The 19,138-nt window shown below is 37.6% G+C and overlaps 1 protein-coding gene across 1 annotated transcript in view; it reads right to left on the bottom strand.

Moving 5' to 3' along the window:
- ARHGAP15 (Rho GTPase activating protein 15) overlaps window positions 1-19,138 on the bottom strand; it is a 323,630-nt gene that overhangs the window by 121,683 nt on the left and 182,809 nt on the right. Inside the window, 2 exon segments of the mRNA XM_066323175.1 lie at window positions 5,973-6,071; window positions 15,151-15,273. Coding sequence (XP_066179272.1) covers window positions 5,973-6,071; window positions 15,151-15,273 — 222 coding nt within the window.

Here is a 19,138-nt window from a genome sequence, read left to right as displayed (position 1 = left end):
TTTTTGCCTAAGCTAAATAAACACTGAAGAACATGCTGGTGAACTCAAACTTGATAATGAGTATTATAATACATACAGAGGTGGAGATAGGTGGTGGTAGTCCCCATCCCTGGAGGGATTTAAAAGCTGTGTAGATGTGGCACTTGGGGACGTGGCTTAATGGTGGCCATGAGAGTTGTGGAGGAATGGTTGGACTCTGTGAGCTCAGAGGGCTCTTCCCACCTCCACAATTCTGTAAGTTTCTGGGGGTTTTATACAGTGGCTATGAATCCATTCTTTATGCCCTCTGCCATCCTCTGGCTTATAATCCACTCATTCCACCATACCCTAGCCAATGATCCCAGTGTGGGAATTCTCAGCTTTAGGAAGTGTTTGGGATTTTTTTTTTCCTTTTAAAATTATTCTGCAATATTTCCTTCCGTTAGAAAATGAGATAGCATTAGACTTTTCTAAAAACTCATTTTTTTCCTAGCAACATAAATATATTCACAATACTTTATAATTTTTGAAACTCATTTCCTCTTTGCTTAACTCCTTGAGATAAGCGAACTCTCCTCTGTGTAAACATTCTACCAGAATAGTGACTACCTTTTAAGCGATGTATGATTTAAAAGGTAATGAAATATCACTTTCTTTTTCCTTTTTTATTTTTTTTTTATATATATAAATAGGTTTTAAAGTGCTTTTAGCTGCACTTTAGCTTTTAGATTAACAGATAAAACTGATGAAAGGGACACAACCTTCTGTCACAGGGCAGCATGGCATTTGGGAGGTGAGGTAGTTTAAAATACTGTTTTTATCTTCATTTCTCTCCATTGGGATGACTGTATTTCTTTACTACATCCCATAAGCTACTTTATCTTTGCCCATAAAGGCATTTTCTTCCTTAAAGCCTGAGTATTCTGCAGCATGAGACTGTGTGTCTGCACGTCTGCAATGATCTTGTGCACAATCAAGCACAGCTATGGACATTAAGTTAATTAAAGTCAAAATGAGTATCAGTTTTAGGCACTTTGGGGTGTCAGACTTTGGAGTCTGTGAGAAATCTGAATTTTGGAGAGCAAGAAGTTAATTTACTTTTTTTTAAACTATGTCTTCCTAAAATTGCAGATGCAGCCTTTTAGGGCCTAATGGTGCCCTCTGAAGTCTCACTGGGGCTACCCTAGATCACCTCCCCAAACCCAAGAGCCCCGCACTCAGAAGAGTTTTTGTCACTGCTCTTATTTAACATGATTTGTTTCCTGCGTCTCAGAGCAATGAAACCCAGTAAATAACACACTGGACACCCAGAGAAGATAACAAAAGGAAATAGTTAAGGTACTATAATAATTTTAGCCATTCTTTTTTCAGGTCACTATAATCTGCCCAAAGATAACTAATTGTTCAAAGTAAACATTCCACTCCGACCACAAAAGGAATCCATTACACAAACATATAATTCACAGTCATTTTTAGTGGGTTGTAAACAGTTTGGAATGAGCATAAAATGGGACAAAAATCAAAGTGAGCATTTAGAAATGAAAAAGTGTTTGCTACAAAAGGTCAGTCCCTTTACTTGGCAAACTATGTAGAAAAGCCTGGGAAAATGTTGAACACACAAGCAGTAAGGGAATTTTAAAGCCAACAACCTCCCTGTTTCTTTAAACAGACATCGGAACCTATAACTGGATCCTGTCAAACAAACGACAGCAAAAAAACATAACAGCTGCTAAGAAGTAAAGTTGAAAGATAAAGTTTTCTAAGCTAAGAACCTTTTCAGAAGTGGACTAAAGGTCTTTCTTAAATCTTTAAGCAAGGTTATGGATCCCAGGGTGGCTTTTAGGCATTGAATCAAATATGTAATTTTGTGTATCATTCCTGTCAGAGCATCCTGTGCTCCAAGAAAAGCAACAGAAAACAATATCTGCAACGTCCAGCTCAGAATGGAAACAGTACCTGTAATCACCAGCTTTGCCGCCTGCAGGGTCGTTTTTCAAGTCATTTAGGCTGATTTGAGAACTCTAACTTGGATTTAGGAAGGGAGGGAGAAAATGAAGGATGATTCAGAAGAGAGATGGAAGTTAAATAATATTTCCCTGGAGCATTAGGACTGTATTTCTTTACCAAACCCAAGCCACACTGGATACCCTGGGTAGGTTTAGGATGCAGACTGCTTGGGGTGTTCATTTACTCTGTCATTAGACACACAGGCAAATGATCTTCCCTGGAAAAGAGTTTAGTATCAGACTGTTTTCACACGATAAAACATACTATGAGAAGTATTGGATGGCATGCTGTTGAGGTACAACACAGACTGATTTTTTAATTATTTTTTTAATGTGTTCTACTCTTGCCTTTCACATGTTCGTTTTTTTGTTGTTGTTGTTGGTTTTTATATAAAAAGAAAACACCAAAAAAACCACCCTCAAAAAACTAAAAAAAGACAGCCGGGACTTTTAAAGAGTTGTAGATAACAAAATAAATAGGAGAGTCCAGAAATGACTGGAAATGATATCTGGCCTAGGAACACCAAAAAGTCTTGCAATGGGCCCCACCCTTGGCAGGAGAGCTCAGTGTGAGAGTCACAGTGCACTGGGAGGACTGTCCCAGGCTCTCCTTGCTGCACTCAGCTCAGGGCTGGTGCTACCTGTCAGACACTTTCCAAGGAGAAGGAAGCAGATTGAAAAACAGATTGAAGACCAGGAATACAGATTGGCAGGTCGACAGATAGCCCCAGAAAAGCCTGAGGTCCATCCAAGGTAGGTGTGGATGGAAAAGTAAAACAAGAAACAGAAAAAACCCACAGAACGTGCTGTTCCATAAAAACTTTTCCCTAAAAAGACAGAAAATGAAGACATGCTGGACATCTTTGAGTACTCTCTGTATTTTCTCAGTCTAATTTGCTGCATGGTGTAGAATTATTCTCTTATCCTCACCAGGTCACATCACAGACATGGGAGGTTTTTCTATTTAGAATACTGCATGAAATACCAAGGATACAACATGCCTTCTCAAGATAGTTTTGACTTTAGAAGCATAGGTCTGGATAGCTCAATAATCAGGACTAGAAGTTCATCAAAAATTATGAATGAATAATTCAGTAATTATTATAAGTAATTCATAAGTACAGGAAGAATGAAGAGAAAAACTGAGCTTCCTTAAAAAAAAACCCCAAAATTAAATGTGACAATTTCCTTGCAAATTTCCAAGAATGGGCAGATTTTTATTGCCTTTCTTTATTAAATTCCACTATCAGATCTGAAAGATGGCTGAGAAAAGGGAGAAAGACCTTCTGCTTCACAGTTCTACTTCAATAACTAAAAATACAAAAAGAGGCTGAAAAAGTGGAATTCATTCCATTTTTATCACATTCACAAGTGAATCCTTGTTGGACAGGCAAATATGCATTATGGTGTGAAAGCTATAAGATCAGATGTTCTGAAATGGTGAGGAAGCAAACTATGGGAGAAATGACCAAACTTTGATCTAAGTTAGAGCAGAATATATTCAGAATAAACATATTTTTGATATTCATTTTAAAACAGTGTAACTAAACAGGAAATCTTGCCAATGGTTAATGACAACCTCTACATTTTTAATCTGTGGGAGAATATTGCTACATTTGGCTATTGTGTGTAACCTCGTCTACACAGGAAAATGTACTAATTAATATGGTTTATTCAGATCACTGCTAGACTTTCTTTCTGTGCACAGTGATTATGCTTTAAAAATCAGAAAAGCAAATAGAAAACCAGTAGGTGAATAACAATTAAATCCACGAGCTGACAGCTAAGAACACAAGTGGAGCACGAATGGTTTGTAAGTAACATTTAGCGATGGTCTCCTAAGGTCTTTTTTTTCCTAATAATCCTTTATCTTAAGCGAAGCACGCAAATAACATTTTTGGTACAGTTACAGTATGTGGATGATATATCCTCTAAATAGGAAAAGAAAGCTTTTCTACCACAGCCAATGTGCCAGCTGTACCGAGTATCTAGGCCATCTTACTAAGACTATGAAAGTAAACATACAGTTTTCATTAAATGTGCCTTTCCCATAATTGGTACATAAGTATTTCCCATGACTCTGCAGTTGAGTATCTTGGCTGGAGGCATATCTGGCCATTAAGAGGAGGGCTTCAGATCTGTTGAGTCTCAGCCATGCCGGGAGACTTGGCACCTCCACATGCTGCTTCCTAATACCAACCCCGGCATAAAATGTCATCAGAAGCTTGCATAAACATTGGACTTAGCTTCACATAAATTACTGCTGTCCTGAGATAGTTTATGCCAGAACTTAGTAAAAACAACACTTTGAGTAAATAGAATGTGAGTAAATGCAAGTGTCTTAATCCAAGAGAACGATAATAGAAAAAAAAAAAAAAACCAAAACAAAACCTCCATATCAAATATAAACTCATAAATACAGTGATAACATGAAATTTTTATCTCATGCCATGTGATTAGCATTTATTTACATGTTAGGCTAACCAAAAGGGGCAAGCTTCTCTAAGTCACTGCAAGTCTGAAGGAAACACGAGAACTGTAACGCACTACTCAGAAGAATGAACCCCTTTGAAGGAATAGTGATACATCCAGTTTCTAACATGAACATTTTTTTGATAATCACACAGACAGTAAACATCTAATTACATTCCTTGAATTTTTCTATTACAGTTCAGCAGTGCAAAGACCTCTGGCCTCACTTCTACTTGGAGGAGTGGTCAGATACTCCAAAACATCTATGAAACACCCGGAGCATTCTTAGGGGAACTTGTGCTGAGGTTGTAACCAAGCTGTCTGTTAGACTTGTTCAGCATGGAGTGGCATTTTTGCAATCTAATCTCTGCCTTTCCTCTTCATGTTCTGAATTTCACCTCACAATTCCTCCTCTATTAATAGTCACTTCACACATTTTCCCCCTTTTTTTATCCAGCCTCCAGCCTTCCTCCACTAAAACCCAATGCTACTATCTCCCCCTACTGAACGATCTCCAGTTTGTTTCAGTCTCTGACTTCCTGCCAATCATTCTGGGAATAATAATATCCCAGAGCTCTCTTTGCTGTATAATTAAAGCATGAATTTCCCTGAGTTTGAAACTCCAGGGTAGTTTTATTGCACCTTTCACTATAAAGCCAGGTAACAATGGCAGAATTAAAATAGCTTTTCCCTTTGTGGGTAACGCTCTAAGTATCTTTTTATTTTTCATGGATTCTCTTGTTCTGATACTCCAAGATATGGCAGTGACAATGGGTTCACCCAGCCTTATTCTGAAAATAAATTTTCTATCTTTTGCAAGATATATGTTTCCCCAGATCCCTGGAACAAGTTGTAAACTTGTAACAGATGGTGATGAAGCCTCACATTTTTATACAATACATTTTAAGATTCTGCATCTACCGCATGCACCTTCCAAAGAAAATGACCTTCAGTGAGAGAAGATACACTCTGCAGAAAGGAAGGCAGGCAATGGTGTTAAGTGCATCTTTTTATACTATGAAAATTCTTGTCATTAATCAAAACTTTTAATGAGGATGGATATTCATTTCAGTATTTTTACAATATCGTGGCTTTTAGAATAACTGTAAAAATTAGACACCTGCACTCATTTAAAAAAAAATGCCACTCTAGAATAACATTTATTTTGGTTAAATGCCGTTCAAGATTTAGGAAAAAGTGTTGGCCTTACATTCACCAGGGACTTTAGAATGAAAGTTACTGACGCTTTATCGATGTTTAACATTTGCTTACCCAGAGAAAGACTAAACCAACAACATGTCAAAAAAACATGTGGGGAATAATCAGCATGAATGAGTCCTAGTAATGTCTTATCATTTAAAGAAAATGAAGATACACAGAATGTGATGTAATTCCATTCAGAACTATGTTATAGATTGTGCTGTCTGCCTATCCTGGCAATCCAAGCAGAGTTATAAGGTTAAAGTTTTGATTACTATTAGAAAAAAACCATAAATTAAATAATAAGGTACTCACCTCTTCTTTCAACAGCTTCTATGCAGAGTCTTACAAATCGAGGGACTGTAGATTTCTCATGCTCACAAACCAGGTGCAGATGGGAGCCAAAAATTTGATCTAAATTCAGAGAACAAGAGGAAAATGCATTAAGGCATATTATTATTAGTGGGGTTTTTTTATCTTCTCAGCTTGCCTATTAATTTAAAACTCAGATATTGAAGACATATAGGCAAAGTTGAAACCAAATCCTTTTTGAGTCCTAGTGATCATTAGCTTTTGCCCCAGAACCAAATCCCTTCACATCTGCTGCTCATAGTGTTTGATGCTTCTCTCTGGATTCAAGCTTCAGTTGCCACGTGCACCTTAATTTTGACCTTTCTAGGGCTTGGAGGTCTCCCAGGTTTGCTTGGACCTACCATAGAAAATGTGCAGGCAGTTCCAGAGCTGCAGCTCCCTAAATCATTGAATACAAATTCCTACATGATGCACATAGTGCAACCTAGAAACTCATTTGGTTGGGTGACCTGTCCCTTCCACACATTTGGAAGTTTCCCTCTTTCACGGAGAGCTGTATGAGAGGAAGGATTTCATTACTTTGCACCATCAGGGCTTAGTACAATTTCATCTCAACTTCACAACACCTTTTTTTTTTTTTTTTTTTTTTTTTTTACTCATCAAATTGCCTGCTCAGAAAAACAGAAGATACTAAATGACTTTTGGTGAGAATTTCATCTTACCCCATGTTTAACTAGTGGGTAGTCTTGCTTCCTTCAAGAGCAATCCTTTAACTAGATAATGCCACCTTTTAGTTTCTATGATTTCAAAGTTTTGATCAACTTTGACTGTTGATCTTGAAACACGTTTGTATTAGCAGGTTCAACTCGTCAGATTACTAATTAGCTTCCTCCACCTCATTTCCACTCTGTGTGTTTGAGAGATTATGAAAAGAGCAATCAGTAACAAGGACGTTGTCAGCTAAAATCAGAATGAATCAAACAGATGAGAGGAACTACTCAATAGGAGCCAGTTAAATGCTGAAACAATAGGAGTGTACTGTCATCATTTATCCAAAGAGACAGTCTCCATATAGCATTTCAACAGAGCACTACGGTTTGTAAATTGGTGTGGAGGCTTTGAAAATTATTACATAGATAGCTGAAGGGTGATAGTGCCAGTCTGGACTGTGCGCAGCAAACCCAGCAGCAGCTCCCATGGAACTGGATCTTTCCTGTATAGTCAGTGCCACTATACTCTACCATAACCAACTGGAGTGCTTTTTGCTCTAAAACCAACTTTTCTTCACTAACAAGCAAAAGCCTCGTTTTTTATTTATTTATTTTATTTTTTTAAAAAAACCATGTCGGTGCTGCAAGGACCTTGATTTTCATTAATCACCACAATTTCATACCCAGCTCAGATTTCAAGGGTGACTCAGTTGCCTTTTCTTTCCTGATACTCCAGAGCAGAGAACACAGACAGAAACAGGGTGCAGGGCAGGGGTTGCTTTGGACTCCTCGAGATCCATCAGGGCACTTTATTCCAGCACCTCCCAGGGCGTGTGATCTGCATTCTGGGAGAGTACATCAAAGCCTGGATGGAAGTTAAGTCGGAGTTTGGGCTGCAGAAGGGATGGAGGACTGGGTTCACAGAGCTGCTCTGAGGAAGGTTGTGTGCATGTGTGGCGTTAAGCATTAGCGAACAGTCTGTTACATGTTTTGGGGTTATGTTTCTGACAAAGCACAGTCTGGTTACATTTTCTTCATAAAACATTTATAGCTGCCTTCAGTGGTAATTATACATACAGAGATTTATGATTAAAATGTACTAGCACTTCCTCTTTTGACATCTTAATTGTTTTTTAAAATTTTAGCAAAGACCTGTCAAATTCTTTGCATAATATGGAATGGTCTCCAACGTAAATTATGTTAAAAAAAAGTAAAAAATGTGTCTTATTTGGTGGACAAAGACACTTGTAAACAATTTCAGAAGCAAAACAGGCAAAGAACTGCACTCTGTTTGGATGGCAACACATGAAGAACTGAATTGAAATTAATGTGTGGCTGTTCAGCAGTTTCTCTTCTGTGTTATAACCACTTTATAATCAACTTCCAGGATTATTTCACAGTTACTCTTTCTATCTCCAATATGAACACAGAATATTTGGTATTCCTGGGAGGAAATTTTGAGCAGGCTGAAAACAGTTTTACAATTCTCACCTAGTTCATTACTTCATTTCTTGGTTCAGATTCTATATATTCAGCAAAATATTTAACCTCGTTTTTTATACCTTTCACTGTATGGATACAGTCACATTTTGTACCCTGCAGTTGAGATTCAAATTAACTCTTCTTTAGAGCACAGGCACTCAGGATTTTTATCTTGGATGGAAGGGCACTAAAAGAGCATTAATACTACCTGGGCATCAAAATAGACTATGGTAAAACAACAGCCCACAACTGCTTTGGAGGGTTTTTTTCTCCCTTCTAGAAATTCAAGAGTATTTACAAGTCCATGATCCCATGAGTCATCCTAATGCTCTCAGTTCTGAGTATTCCTGGACCACAAATTCCGTGACTCTCTCTAATCAATTGATTCTTTTGCTGGATCTCTTTCTGTACATGAACATGGGGCAGCAGTTACACTGCCGTATTTACACTTGTGGAGGTCACAGAGTTATTTGAGGAATACTCAGCCAAGATTTGTTTGTGAAGTATTTCAAAAAACAAGGAATGGTGAATTACTCACTTTTCTAGACAAAATTTCTATATAAATAAATTTTAAATATTATTTTCTTATTTTCTTTTATAAGCATAAATATATACATATTTTAAAACTACTTAAAGAGAAAGATGTCCAGAACACTTTTCAAAAAAATAAAAGAACTGCTCCCAAAGGGATAAGGGAAGCAAAAACCCCTTTGTTTGATTTATCTGTGATAAGGTCCTCCAAAACTTCATCTTTTATGACTTGAAAAAAAGAGATGTACACAACACTCCTAACCTCCCGTTATGACAGTTTATGTTTCCTATCCAGCTTATTTAACTCAAATGCCTGGGAAATAGACACAATTACCACCTTATGGAATGCTACTTAACTTTAAATGCTCCCCTCTGAATAGAAATCCACTTTATCTTCTCAGAGATATTCCAGTTTCTCAGGAATTATTTCCTCTATAGGCTCCTGAAATGCTCTTGTTTCATCATTTAAAAATTTAAACTAACAATTGTTCAGAAATATCTTTTATTAGAACAAAGGCAATTCCCATGCAGTGGATTCTGTTCACAAGGGCTCGTACAAAGGAGCTGCATACTATGCCCATATACAGCTTTAATCATTCACTCTTTCAGCTGTTATCAATTTAAAACCAATGAAACTCCCACACTGAGTCCATTTGAGCAGTCAATTTTAATATCTTGGGGCATCTGTAGTTATTCTGAATTGGCTGCAAAAGCAGAACTAACAAGTTAAGCTCTAACCATAAGTCTACATCAGGCTGGTAAACCATACATCAAACACCGACAGTTAGTCAATACTGTAGTATGAAAAACCAACAAGCATTTTTAAGAAGAGCAATATATTCATAATATGTTTGGTGGTATGGTTTACATTACACATCCCTGCTATCTGCACGTTAAAAAGTTCTGCTGGAGACGCTGGGGTGTGTGACAGCTTTGCACAGGGATATAAAGCCAGACAGCAGAGGAGAAGGGAATGGACGTTCACAAGTTGTATAATATAAAATGATGATTATGGCTGCAATGAAATGCTCGTTCTGGAGAGCTTCAAGTTTTCCCTGAGCTTGACAGGGCTACTTTTTTTTTTTTTTTTCTTTTTTCCTTTTTTTTTTTTTTCATTTTTTCTTTTCTTATTTTTTTTAGTAGTTCTCTCAGGCTGCAGCAAAGCCACTAATCCTGGGCTGCAGAAATCTCCACTATGGGAGACAATTCTTCTGGAAAAGAAACAATTAAAACAAAATCACTAAAGCCACATCCTCACTGAGAATGTCATTGTTTAACTGTTTTGGGTGTACATGGATGAGACGTTGGAAGGAACTCATACTTCAGTGTTTTTTATTAAAAAAACAGGGAAGGGCATGGCAAATACTCCCATGTCTCAGAAAGAAGCTTGAATTCTGGCATGAGAGGAGATGGTATAATGGTAAACGTCCAAGTTTTTAGAAGCATGAATGATATCTATATAATCCTGTGCCTTTCAGGAACAGAATTAACTGTGCAACATCTGGATTTGAACTACTGGACAAATAGAGCTTTGTATCAACATCCAAATTGTTTTCTTTGTCTCTCTTTGAATGCTGGGAAGGAAAAGAGGAAAGGAGAATGAAAAGTGAAAATCAGAGATGAATGTACAAGGAGAGTGATAGGACAGTAGGCACCAGAGCTGTGAACTTTTGCAGAGGGAAGTGATGCTTTTGGAGCCATATTCTTAAAGGTGACTTCTCCTAGCTGCTCTTTCTGTAGTCAGAGACATTAAGTCAGACATTAAAGTGATGCTGATTCCAGACTGGGGCTCCAAAAAATGCCACGACACTTTTACAATAAGTGGGGCAGGTCCTCAGCTGACTGAAGTCAGCGAGGTTGTCAATGGAGCTCCCCTGATTTATGCAAGCTGGGAATCTTGCCAGTCCTTTTAATGTGGAGATTTACTATATATCGTTGATCTGTGGTGGTCATCAATTAAAAAAAAAAAAATTACATTTGTGAACAGTTACTATTAAGTGGCATATGAGCTGCCAGATTTGTTTCACATTCTCAGAAACATGAAAAATATTATCACAGACACAGGTCTTTCTTAAGAAATTCTGGTGTTTTACTGGGGATGAGAGCTTGTTTGAATTCAGAGAGAGTGTGCCTGCTGTACTACTCAAAACACTTCTCTCAAAATGAGACATTTAAAAATTCTCTGAATCATTTCTTATCATTGTGTCAAAGGAACAAATCATTTGCTCAGTGTCTGGTCATGCACAAGGTTTAGGAGAAGTGATTCCAAATGTCCATATCAAAAAAAAGAAATGCCCTTGTGACCCACTGCCCCTGCAAGTCAAAGGAAACATTTCCTAAGTTTCCCTAAGTTCTGATGTGCACCATAACACTTGCAAAATTTCTTCATAACCTGCAAGAATTACAGAACACACCAAAGGTGGGGCTTAATCTGCTCTTTTGTATTTCTCATGAACATTCTGCTCATTACACTGAACTACTCCAAGGTCCAGTGAAACATATGATACAATAAAGACATTTTTCCTTGCCTGGAAATGAAATGGTTGGTGATCTCTGTGCTGCGATCTGCACAACCACCAACATATGCTGAGCCCTGTTCTATAGGCTATCAAGCCAAATCACAGCTAGTTCCTTTCACTAGCAATTGAGTGGCTTTTATTTTTCATCTTGAAACAGTTGTAACCATTCCAAATTTTATGCTGTTTTGGTTTTTGCCTTAGCTTATGAAATACATTCAATGAAGTTCCTTCGGTGTCTAGCTTTTGGGAAGGAAAGATCCACCCTAAAAAAAAAGAAGAAACCTAAATAAATTTCTTGCCAGCTGCATAGCTTCATTTCCCACAGTGTCATTTATGTGAGGTTGTTGCTCATGTTTTTTTACTGTTTGCTGAGAGTGTATTTTGTGATAATGCATTACCAACACAACCATCATAGCTTTAAAATCACAGTTTCACAGAAGTTTCCTTTCCTTTGTTGGTCTAGAAAATCTCAGAAATCAGGATGTTAGGAGGCCAACATCAAGTTGAAGGTTGGCAATTCATTCTGGGTAACACTAAATCATGACAAAGCTCAAACATAAAGATCAAAGTTCAATTATAGACTATAAAATCATTTTAAAAGAAGATTTATATATTATTTTTCTAGCATATTAGTGCAGATTCTGTAAATTCTGAGAATATTTCAATCCCGAGGAACCAAGGACCCCTGCCCTAGTATATAAATTTGAAGAGTTATTCTCAAAATAACGCTGCCCAAATGGCAGACATGGGACATGCCTCTTATTTACTATTTCTAGGTGGTGTGCACGTGTATATCTAAGAACACAAGTGTGCTTAGAGACACAGACACATTCCACAATGTCCCTGTGTTGCACATCACCTCATAAATGCTTCAAAAAGCTTCAAGACCAAGGATATTTTGTGTAAGCATGAGTGAGATGGAACAAGGACAGATGATCTTCGTTAGAGCTCTTGCTGGAGCATGAAGAGCCCCAGTCACCAGCCCATTGCAATGAATGGAGCCAACGTGCTGTTCCCATTCTGGCTTCTTTTATGCACAGGGCTAGAAAGCAAATGGGACAATGATGACAAAAATAACTTCTTGTCGTGCAAAGTGTCGGTGCATCTTCATTTTCAGATCAACACGTAGCTAACATTTAACCATCAGTCTTTTACATTCCCTGGTCTGAGTGTTATCCTCCTGACTATTTCCATTCAATCCCTGCTTTACTTCCTGCATGGATATCTGCTGCATTCTACGCAAGCAAAGTTTGGGTAAGAGTTAAATGACAATCACATAATTTCTAGATTTCCTGATAGCAGTGTTGGCAGAACAAAGTACCCCAGGAGATCAAACTGCTATTTAATTTTGAAGCCTGTATTCCCAAATTTGGTTAATGTGGAGAAATGTGTCGAGTCTCCTGGCCAAGTGTGCACGCATCAGTGACTCACAGAGCACAGGGCTGTGTTTAAGTGAACTTACCACCTTAAAATGTATTTACTCATGACTATAATTTACGTGTTAAATTTATTGGAGTTTTGGTTCCAGTGTGACATACAATGTAAAAAATCAATATAGATTTGAGAGCTTTATAGTGCCCCTGGCAAATATGAATAGCTCTTGATGAAAAGTGAAGGTTTTCACAGCACCTACAGTGCCACTGCATTGGAGTAATTAACACCACACGCTTCACAGATATTTATATCAATTCTTCACCAGCACACAGAACAGTTCTTTGTCAGGAATTTGGTACCAAGATGTCCTGCAAGGCGTTATACACGCTTTTATTACGAGCCCCTATTTTAAGGGATTTACAATTCTGTCAGAAGTATTTCCCTGTGGAATAAAAGGTCGTAGGCATGTTCTCAGAGCTGGAGGAATTTTTTCTTGTAAAAATTGGTTAACATTTTTTCCCTTAAGAAACAAGCCAATAAATAGTTCTGAGGGGTTTCTGCAACCATTTAAGTCACCTTTAGAAAAAATAAATACATGCATCTTATAATACAAAAATTTGGCAAGCTTTTCATTGGTAATCTGGGCGGCTGCATTTTGTGAGTCAAAAATATTCTAATGCGAGACTGAAAATTAACATTTAAAAGTGGTCTCTGCATAAGCACCACAACTGCATTTTCATAACATTTTAACAGATTAAGGGGATAAACTGTGGTGAAGACAATGAAGGAGCCTTATCAAATGAGCATTTCGCATAGACTTACCGTAGATTGGAATTAAGCCGTGCTAACGAATCCCACCTCATTTGCATGGCCAAAACCTAATCCTAATGAAACTTCATGGTAGATAACTAACATGTCTTCTTCATGGCAATATTAGTGTGGTAATAAAACTGTGCTGGGTGGAGATTCTGAGTTGCTGGTGCCATGAATCAACAACACCTCTGTCATCCATGGAGAAATATCCCAGGTAGACCCAAGTTATGTTTATGAATCAAGAGCTTAATACAACTCTAGCCAAACCCAAATTCATCTAGCTTTCCTAGAGAGATATATTAGAGGGTGGATTTGTGTTATGCTAATGAATCTGGATTTGTTAGCAGGGATCACATCTGATCCCTATGTAACACTGCAGGAGATTCATCAGCCACACTTTATTAAACTAAAAAAAACACCAACCCTTAAACCCAGAAATTAAAAGGCTATAAATTACTCCTCTATTACTGTAATAACTGAAACAAACTAACATGATGCATTCAAATCCCACCCTCAACTCACAAAGTACTTCAAAAAGGCATAACCCTCTGAAGTAATGAAAACAATTACTACAAATGCATAAGGGAAGATCCTGAAAGATGGTGTGCAAGTGTGCACACCACACACACACACACACACATTGAGATATAAATGACATTTTCTCAAAGTTTCTGTGTCAGCTGGAAGCAGAACCCCACAACTGAGGCACATATAATGAAGATTTCCTTACAGTAAACAACACTGCACAGAGCATCTCTGCACATATCTAAAACATAAGAACTTAATTCGTCAAATCTTCTTCTCTCCAGACATGGGCCCAGCTGGTGTTGAACTCTTGTAGCCGCTTTAGCTTATACTGGCTGGGGTCAGTCTCTTGGCTCAGGACAGACAAGTTTAATACACACTAGCAACACCCTTTACTATTTTTGACACACCACTGGAAAACTCACACACTCCAGATATTGACAGGGGCAGCTGGCAAAATGCCTCTTTCTAGTCAATTTGCATGTGCAGTTGTGGGTTTCACACATAATAATTTGGGAGTGCGTAAATTTTTCAAGCGTTATTCCAGACAATATTTAAAAAACACAGCTTTGCTTGGATGTTAGTGGTCAGAGTGCTACTGCCTTCAAGTTAACTACCAGCTTCTCAGGGAAACGCTTCTTGGATAAACTAACAAACACGTTTTATCAAAGGAACAATTTTTTAAGAGTATGTGAAAGTGATGGCTGACCAGCTTAGCAAGAAATTGGAATAGGGAAAAAACCCACAGATTCACAGATTCAAAGCATTTCTTATTCACTGACATGTATTTCAAATTGTTAAAAATGGATTTTGTTGGTGAGCTAGAAAAATAATGAGAGAAGACAGCAGAAAGTCTTTCAACAAATCAGTCAGCACAGCATCTGAGGGTCCTATTTTGGGTTCTAAAAAATAAAAATATATCAATATTCTTTTCTTAAAAAGAAATGGAGTTGTGCATCATCTTGATTTGCATTGCTCATGGTGCTCATTAAATGGAGAGGTTTCTACCACTTGCACACCAAAGCAGAAAAACTGGAGGAGCAGCCAGATATCACAGAGTTAGATGAACCATACATTGATTTTTTTTTCTTTAGAGTTCAGCAAGGTGTTATGAGACATAGCAACAAAATTATATTTAACAAATGCCGGTCCAGTGTACTGAGTCAAATACTCATTTGTGATTTTTACATTTTTACACCAAAAAGAAGAATAGAAGACTGAACACACCTTTAATAAGTCCCTTTTCTTGCAATGTTTTCAAGGAGGGTCTTCTGGAGATGAACTTCTTTAATCTGCTTTTAACTCTGTTTCTGTCATTTGTGTCAGAGGCACTGTAGTTCAGCCTGAAAACTGAAGGAAATCAAGAGAGAAACTTTTAGAGAAACGATATTTCTAGGTTGCCATCAGGTTTCTGAGACGCCCTGAGAAAAGAGTGGCCATAACCACCCTGGTAAGATCCCAGTCATGCGGTAGGTCAGCAGCGTGGCTGGTTGGACACTACAAACCATCTGATTAATACTTTTGTGAATAAACACCATGAGTTCACCCCGCCGGTTACGCACAGAGCTCTGTTATTTATTGCCCATAAGTATTTGGACTGTGACCAGTTTGCTCATGGAGTGCTCACCGATCCCACAAGTTTCACATGGGTGTTTTTTCAGCTCCAGCTCCGGGCTCTGGGCGTGCTATGCACTGTTAGCTGTGCACTCCTTGCAATGGGAAAGGATGGATGGCCACACCACCAGTGAAGGACTGGATCCCCTTGCCAAGATGGATTGAGAGTTATATATATATTTAATGCAGTTATAGAAAACATGGCTGAGCGCCACGAAATGTGTGCAAGACACATTAATTTATGGAAAGGAAAGTATTCCCCTCCTAATGATTATATTTTATTGTATTTAAGCATTTACCAAACTGAGAAACATTTTGAGCGCAATTTATTCCTGCTCTGTGTCAAAAAGACACGGAATCCAGCTGCAGAAAATCCCCTGGGGGAGGTTTCAAAGGCATAAATTTAACTTTTTCTTTGCTGAGGTGCTTACAGGGCACCGTGATGGCTATCAAAATAGGCAGTGCTTGTAAGGAGGAGAAGTTCAGCATGCTGCAGCAGCAGCAGAGATGCCATGGGGGGACCTTTCTTAGAGTTTTTCCTGAACAAGCAGGTTTTTAAAGATTTTTTAACAAATCACCTGAGGCTTGCCACCCTTGAATAACTCTTGTTCAGTGTCCTGAGCTCTGTCACTGTGCCCATTTTGGAGTGGTTTAATGGGACAGCCAGAGTGGTGCAGCCTCCCTTGACAAAGGCCCCCAGCTCAGGAAGAGGGTGGCTTCTTTCTAAAGAAAGGACAGCGTTTCATCTTGTCTTAGAAATCAATTAACCAATCAATCAATCAATCAATCAATCCAACAAAATACAATATTCTACACAAGGTGAATTGGCAGGAGCCTGGTCCATTGTCCCCCTGACAGAATTTCTACAGAGATAATTTAGCTGCAGTGACAGATATGTGCTTCTCTCCCCATCCAGACTGAACCTCCCCTATAACGCAGCAATCTTCAGTTAGAGGATTCAAGCAAAGAAAGAGAATAAAGTTAAAAGTATGATCATTATTATCAGGTTTTTTTTTGTATTGTTTTGTTTTTTTTAAGGCATTTTGCATTAGCTTTAAACAGAACCAGAACATTTAAAGGTGCACAATTATAAAACAATGGCAAGCTAAAATAACTGGTTAAGCAACAGCAACAACCTTGGAATATTGTGGTTTACATTACAAATCTGATTTTAACAGCCAAACTTATAAAATGGTTTACGCTTTGCTGTTGTCAAGGGAGAAAAACTTGCCAAATTGTTCATTTTAAGTAAATAGAACATAGCCAATTAAGGAAAGCAATATTTAAACACATGCCTACAATGATCAGAGCATAGTTTGCTTCTGATTTCACTACTGATTTTAACAGAAGAGTGTTCCATTTTCCCACAGCACTAAAATGACCCCACACATACTTCCACAAACTAGTAATCACACAGGACAAATAAAAGGACACTTTACTGGAAAATGCATGGCTTGGTACAATAATCCATCACTTATGAAAACTAAAATTCACATTTTTTTAATGGTAGCATTCCTGGAGTGATGTATCATAGAACATAAAGATTAGCATTCAATTGATGGTTGGTGCTTTTTTAACATTATAGCAGTGGACTTTTTGTTCAAAATTGAGCAATCCTTGGCAGGGACAAGCTAAAATTCCAAGTCACTTGGCTGTGCTATAAAAAGAACAACAAATGGATGTTTCTAATTCTGCATCTTAGTGGTACTTTGAAACAGTGAAGTGAATTGTATTTAGTTTGGGGTCTCTTGTTGCTCAGTGTCACTTCTGTCCGTAGCAATTCACAACTAGGTTGACTTTATCCTGAAGCTTCCCCAAGAGATGTAAATGTTGCAGAAGTGAAAATATACTTCAAATCAAACATTTTCCTGCCACTTTTCCCATTCTGCGGGCTCAGAAGTGTTTTGTGCCCACTTTGAATCTACACCAGCCTAGTAAAGGTGTTCCAAGTGAAGTTCGCGTGGTCATCCTCTGAAGGGTTGGATAGCAAACATCCCTCTCTTTAAAAAGACAATTAACCCAGCTGGGAGTTTTATACCTGAAACAGTAATTATGGTGTTAAAACTACATCTAGAGGTAGGAATAATTATTGTCATGGATATCTTTGTATGCACCACATTTTGCTGTACAGCACACAATTCAAAGTAAGAGTTGATGAATTTCTCATTTTATTCTATTAAATACATGTGAGTCACCAGTAAAAAACTCCAAGCCTCACAGAAATTTAAGGGTTTAGATAGCATGTTCCAAAATCAGGCTTAGGCAGAAATATTCATGTTGGGATCTCACTTAGAAATATTCCTTCTCTTGCCAAACAATTCTTCTCATGATATCCACACATTAAAATGGCTTTGCTATTATATTTGGAAATGCAAAGAAGAGCAAACATTTAAAAAAAGAAAAAGGTATAAAACTCAAAAAGCACAATAATTTTTTTTAACACCTTCCTTTTTAATTTCAGGTTCTGGATTTGGCTAGAAGTATCCTACATGAAAGAGAGTTGGCAAATATCAAACATCATAAAAAAGAAGACAAATTTGTACAGGAGTAAAAATAAGACTCATAAGGACTGAAGAATAAAATAATAATACATTTTTTCTGCTAGTGCAAGTGCATGCAAGGACACTTCATCAGCAAAAAATGTAACCTGAATATTGTCTGATTTTCATATTTGGCTGGTAGTAAGTAATACCCTTAGATCTAGAAAAGCATTTCTGCTTACTTTTGACACTTTATTAGACCTCCATTATTCCAAAGGTTCGAAAAGTGTGAAAGGACAAGTGAAATAATGAAAAGACTTTTTCCTCAATTCTCATAAGTGTATGAAATCAAACCATCTAATCACAATGGGGGAGTGCCATTCAGATTGGGTACAAAAATAAAATAGTACGAACACATTTTTTAGACTTAAAGAAAGAACACATCTTTGGCCCTTAGTATAGGATAACACAGCAATAGTGCTGAATTAGAGGGGATAAGTACAGGGTAAATGCTCAGAAAAAAAGCCCAAAAAACAACACTGATCAAAAACTGACCTGTCCTTTTCTGGCTTATAAAAATCGCCTGAATCAAATCTAGCCTCAATAATAGCACATAAATAACAGAAGCATAGAAAGCAAGAATGAATGCAATACCTCCTAGTGACACAGTTCTACTGGAATCAAAGGAAGTTTTGAGATGTACAGATGAATAATTACTTTTTAACATTCAATACCCTGGATTGTATCCATGATGCAATGAGAATAAATTTACTATAGTTTAATCAGGATCAAGCAGTGGCCAACAAATTGCAGGTGAAGCTACAAAAGCCTTTCTTCAAGATTTTGGCCTGGCAACCACTCACAGATGTAGGCAATGCTCTGAACTCCTCAGGGCCAGGATAAAAATGCTTATGAGATTACTTCCTGTGAATTTAATCATGCACCTTGACAAAGTATTTCTAGCAGAACGTTTTTCCTGTTTTCTGAGCAAAGCCTGGATGATTCAGAATGGTTTTTTTTTTAATATGTCCTAAACTCCCTATTTTATAGACAAGACTTTGTAACTCCCCATAACATGATCTCAAATTCCTTCCAATGACTTTTATTTCACTCTTAATTTA

The sequence above is a fragment of the Sylvia atricapilla genome, chromosome 7, assembly GCF_009819655.1.
Source record: "Sylvia atricapilla isolate bSylAtr1 chromosome 7, bSylAtr1.pri, whole genome shotgun sequence".
Lineage (NCBI taxonomy): Eukaryota > Metazoa > Chordata > Aves > Passeriformes > Sylviidae > Sylvia > Sylvia atricapilla.
Note: the sequence above shows the minus strand (reverse complement) of the source record. Positions and strands in the feature narration are given on the sequence as shown.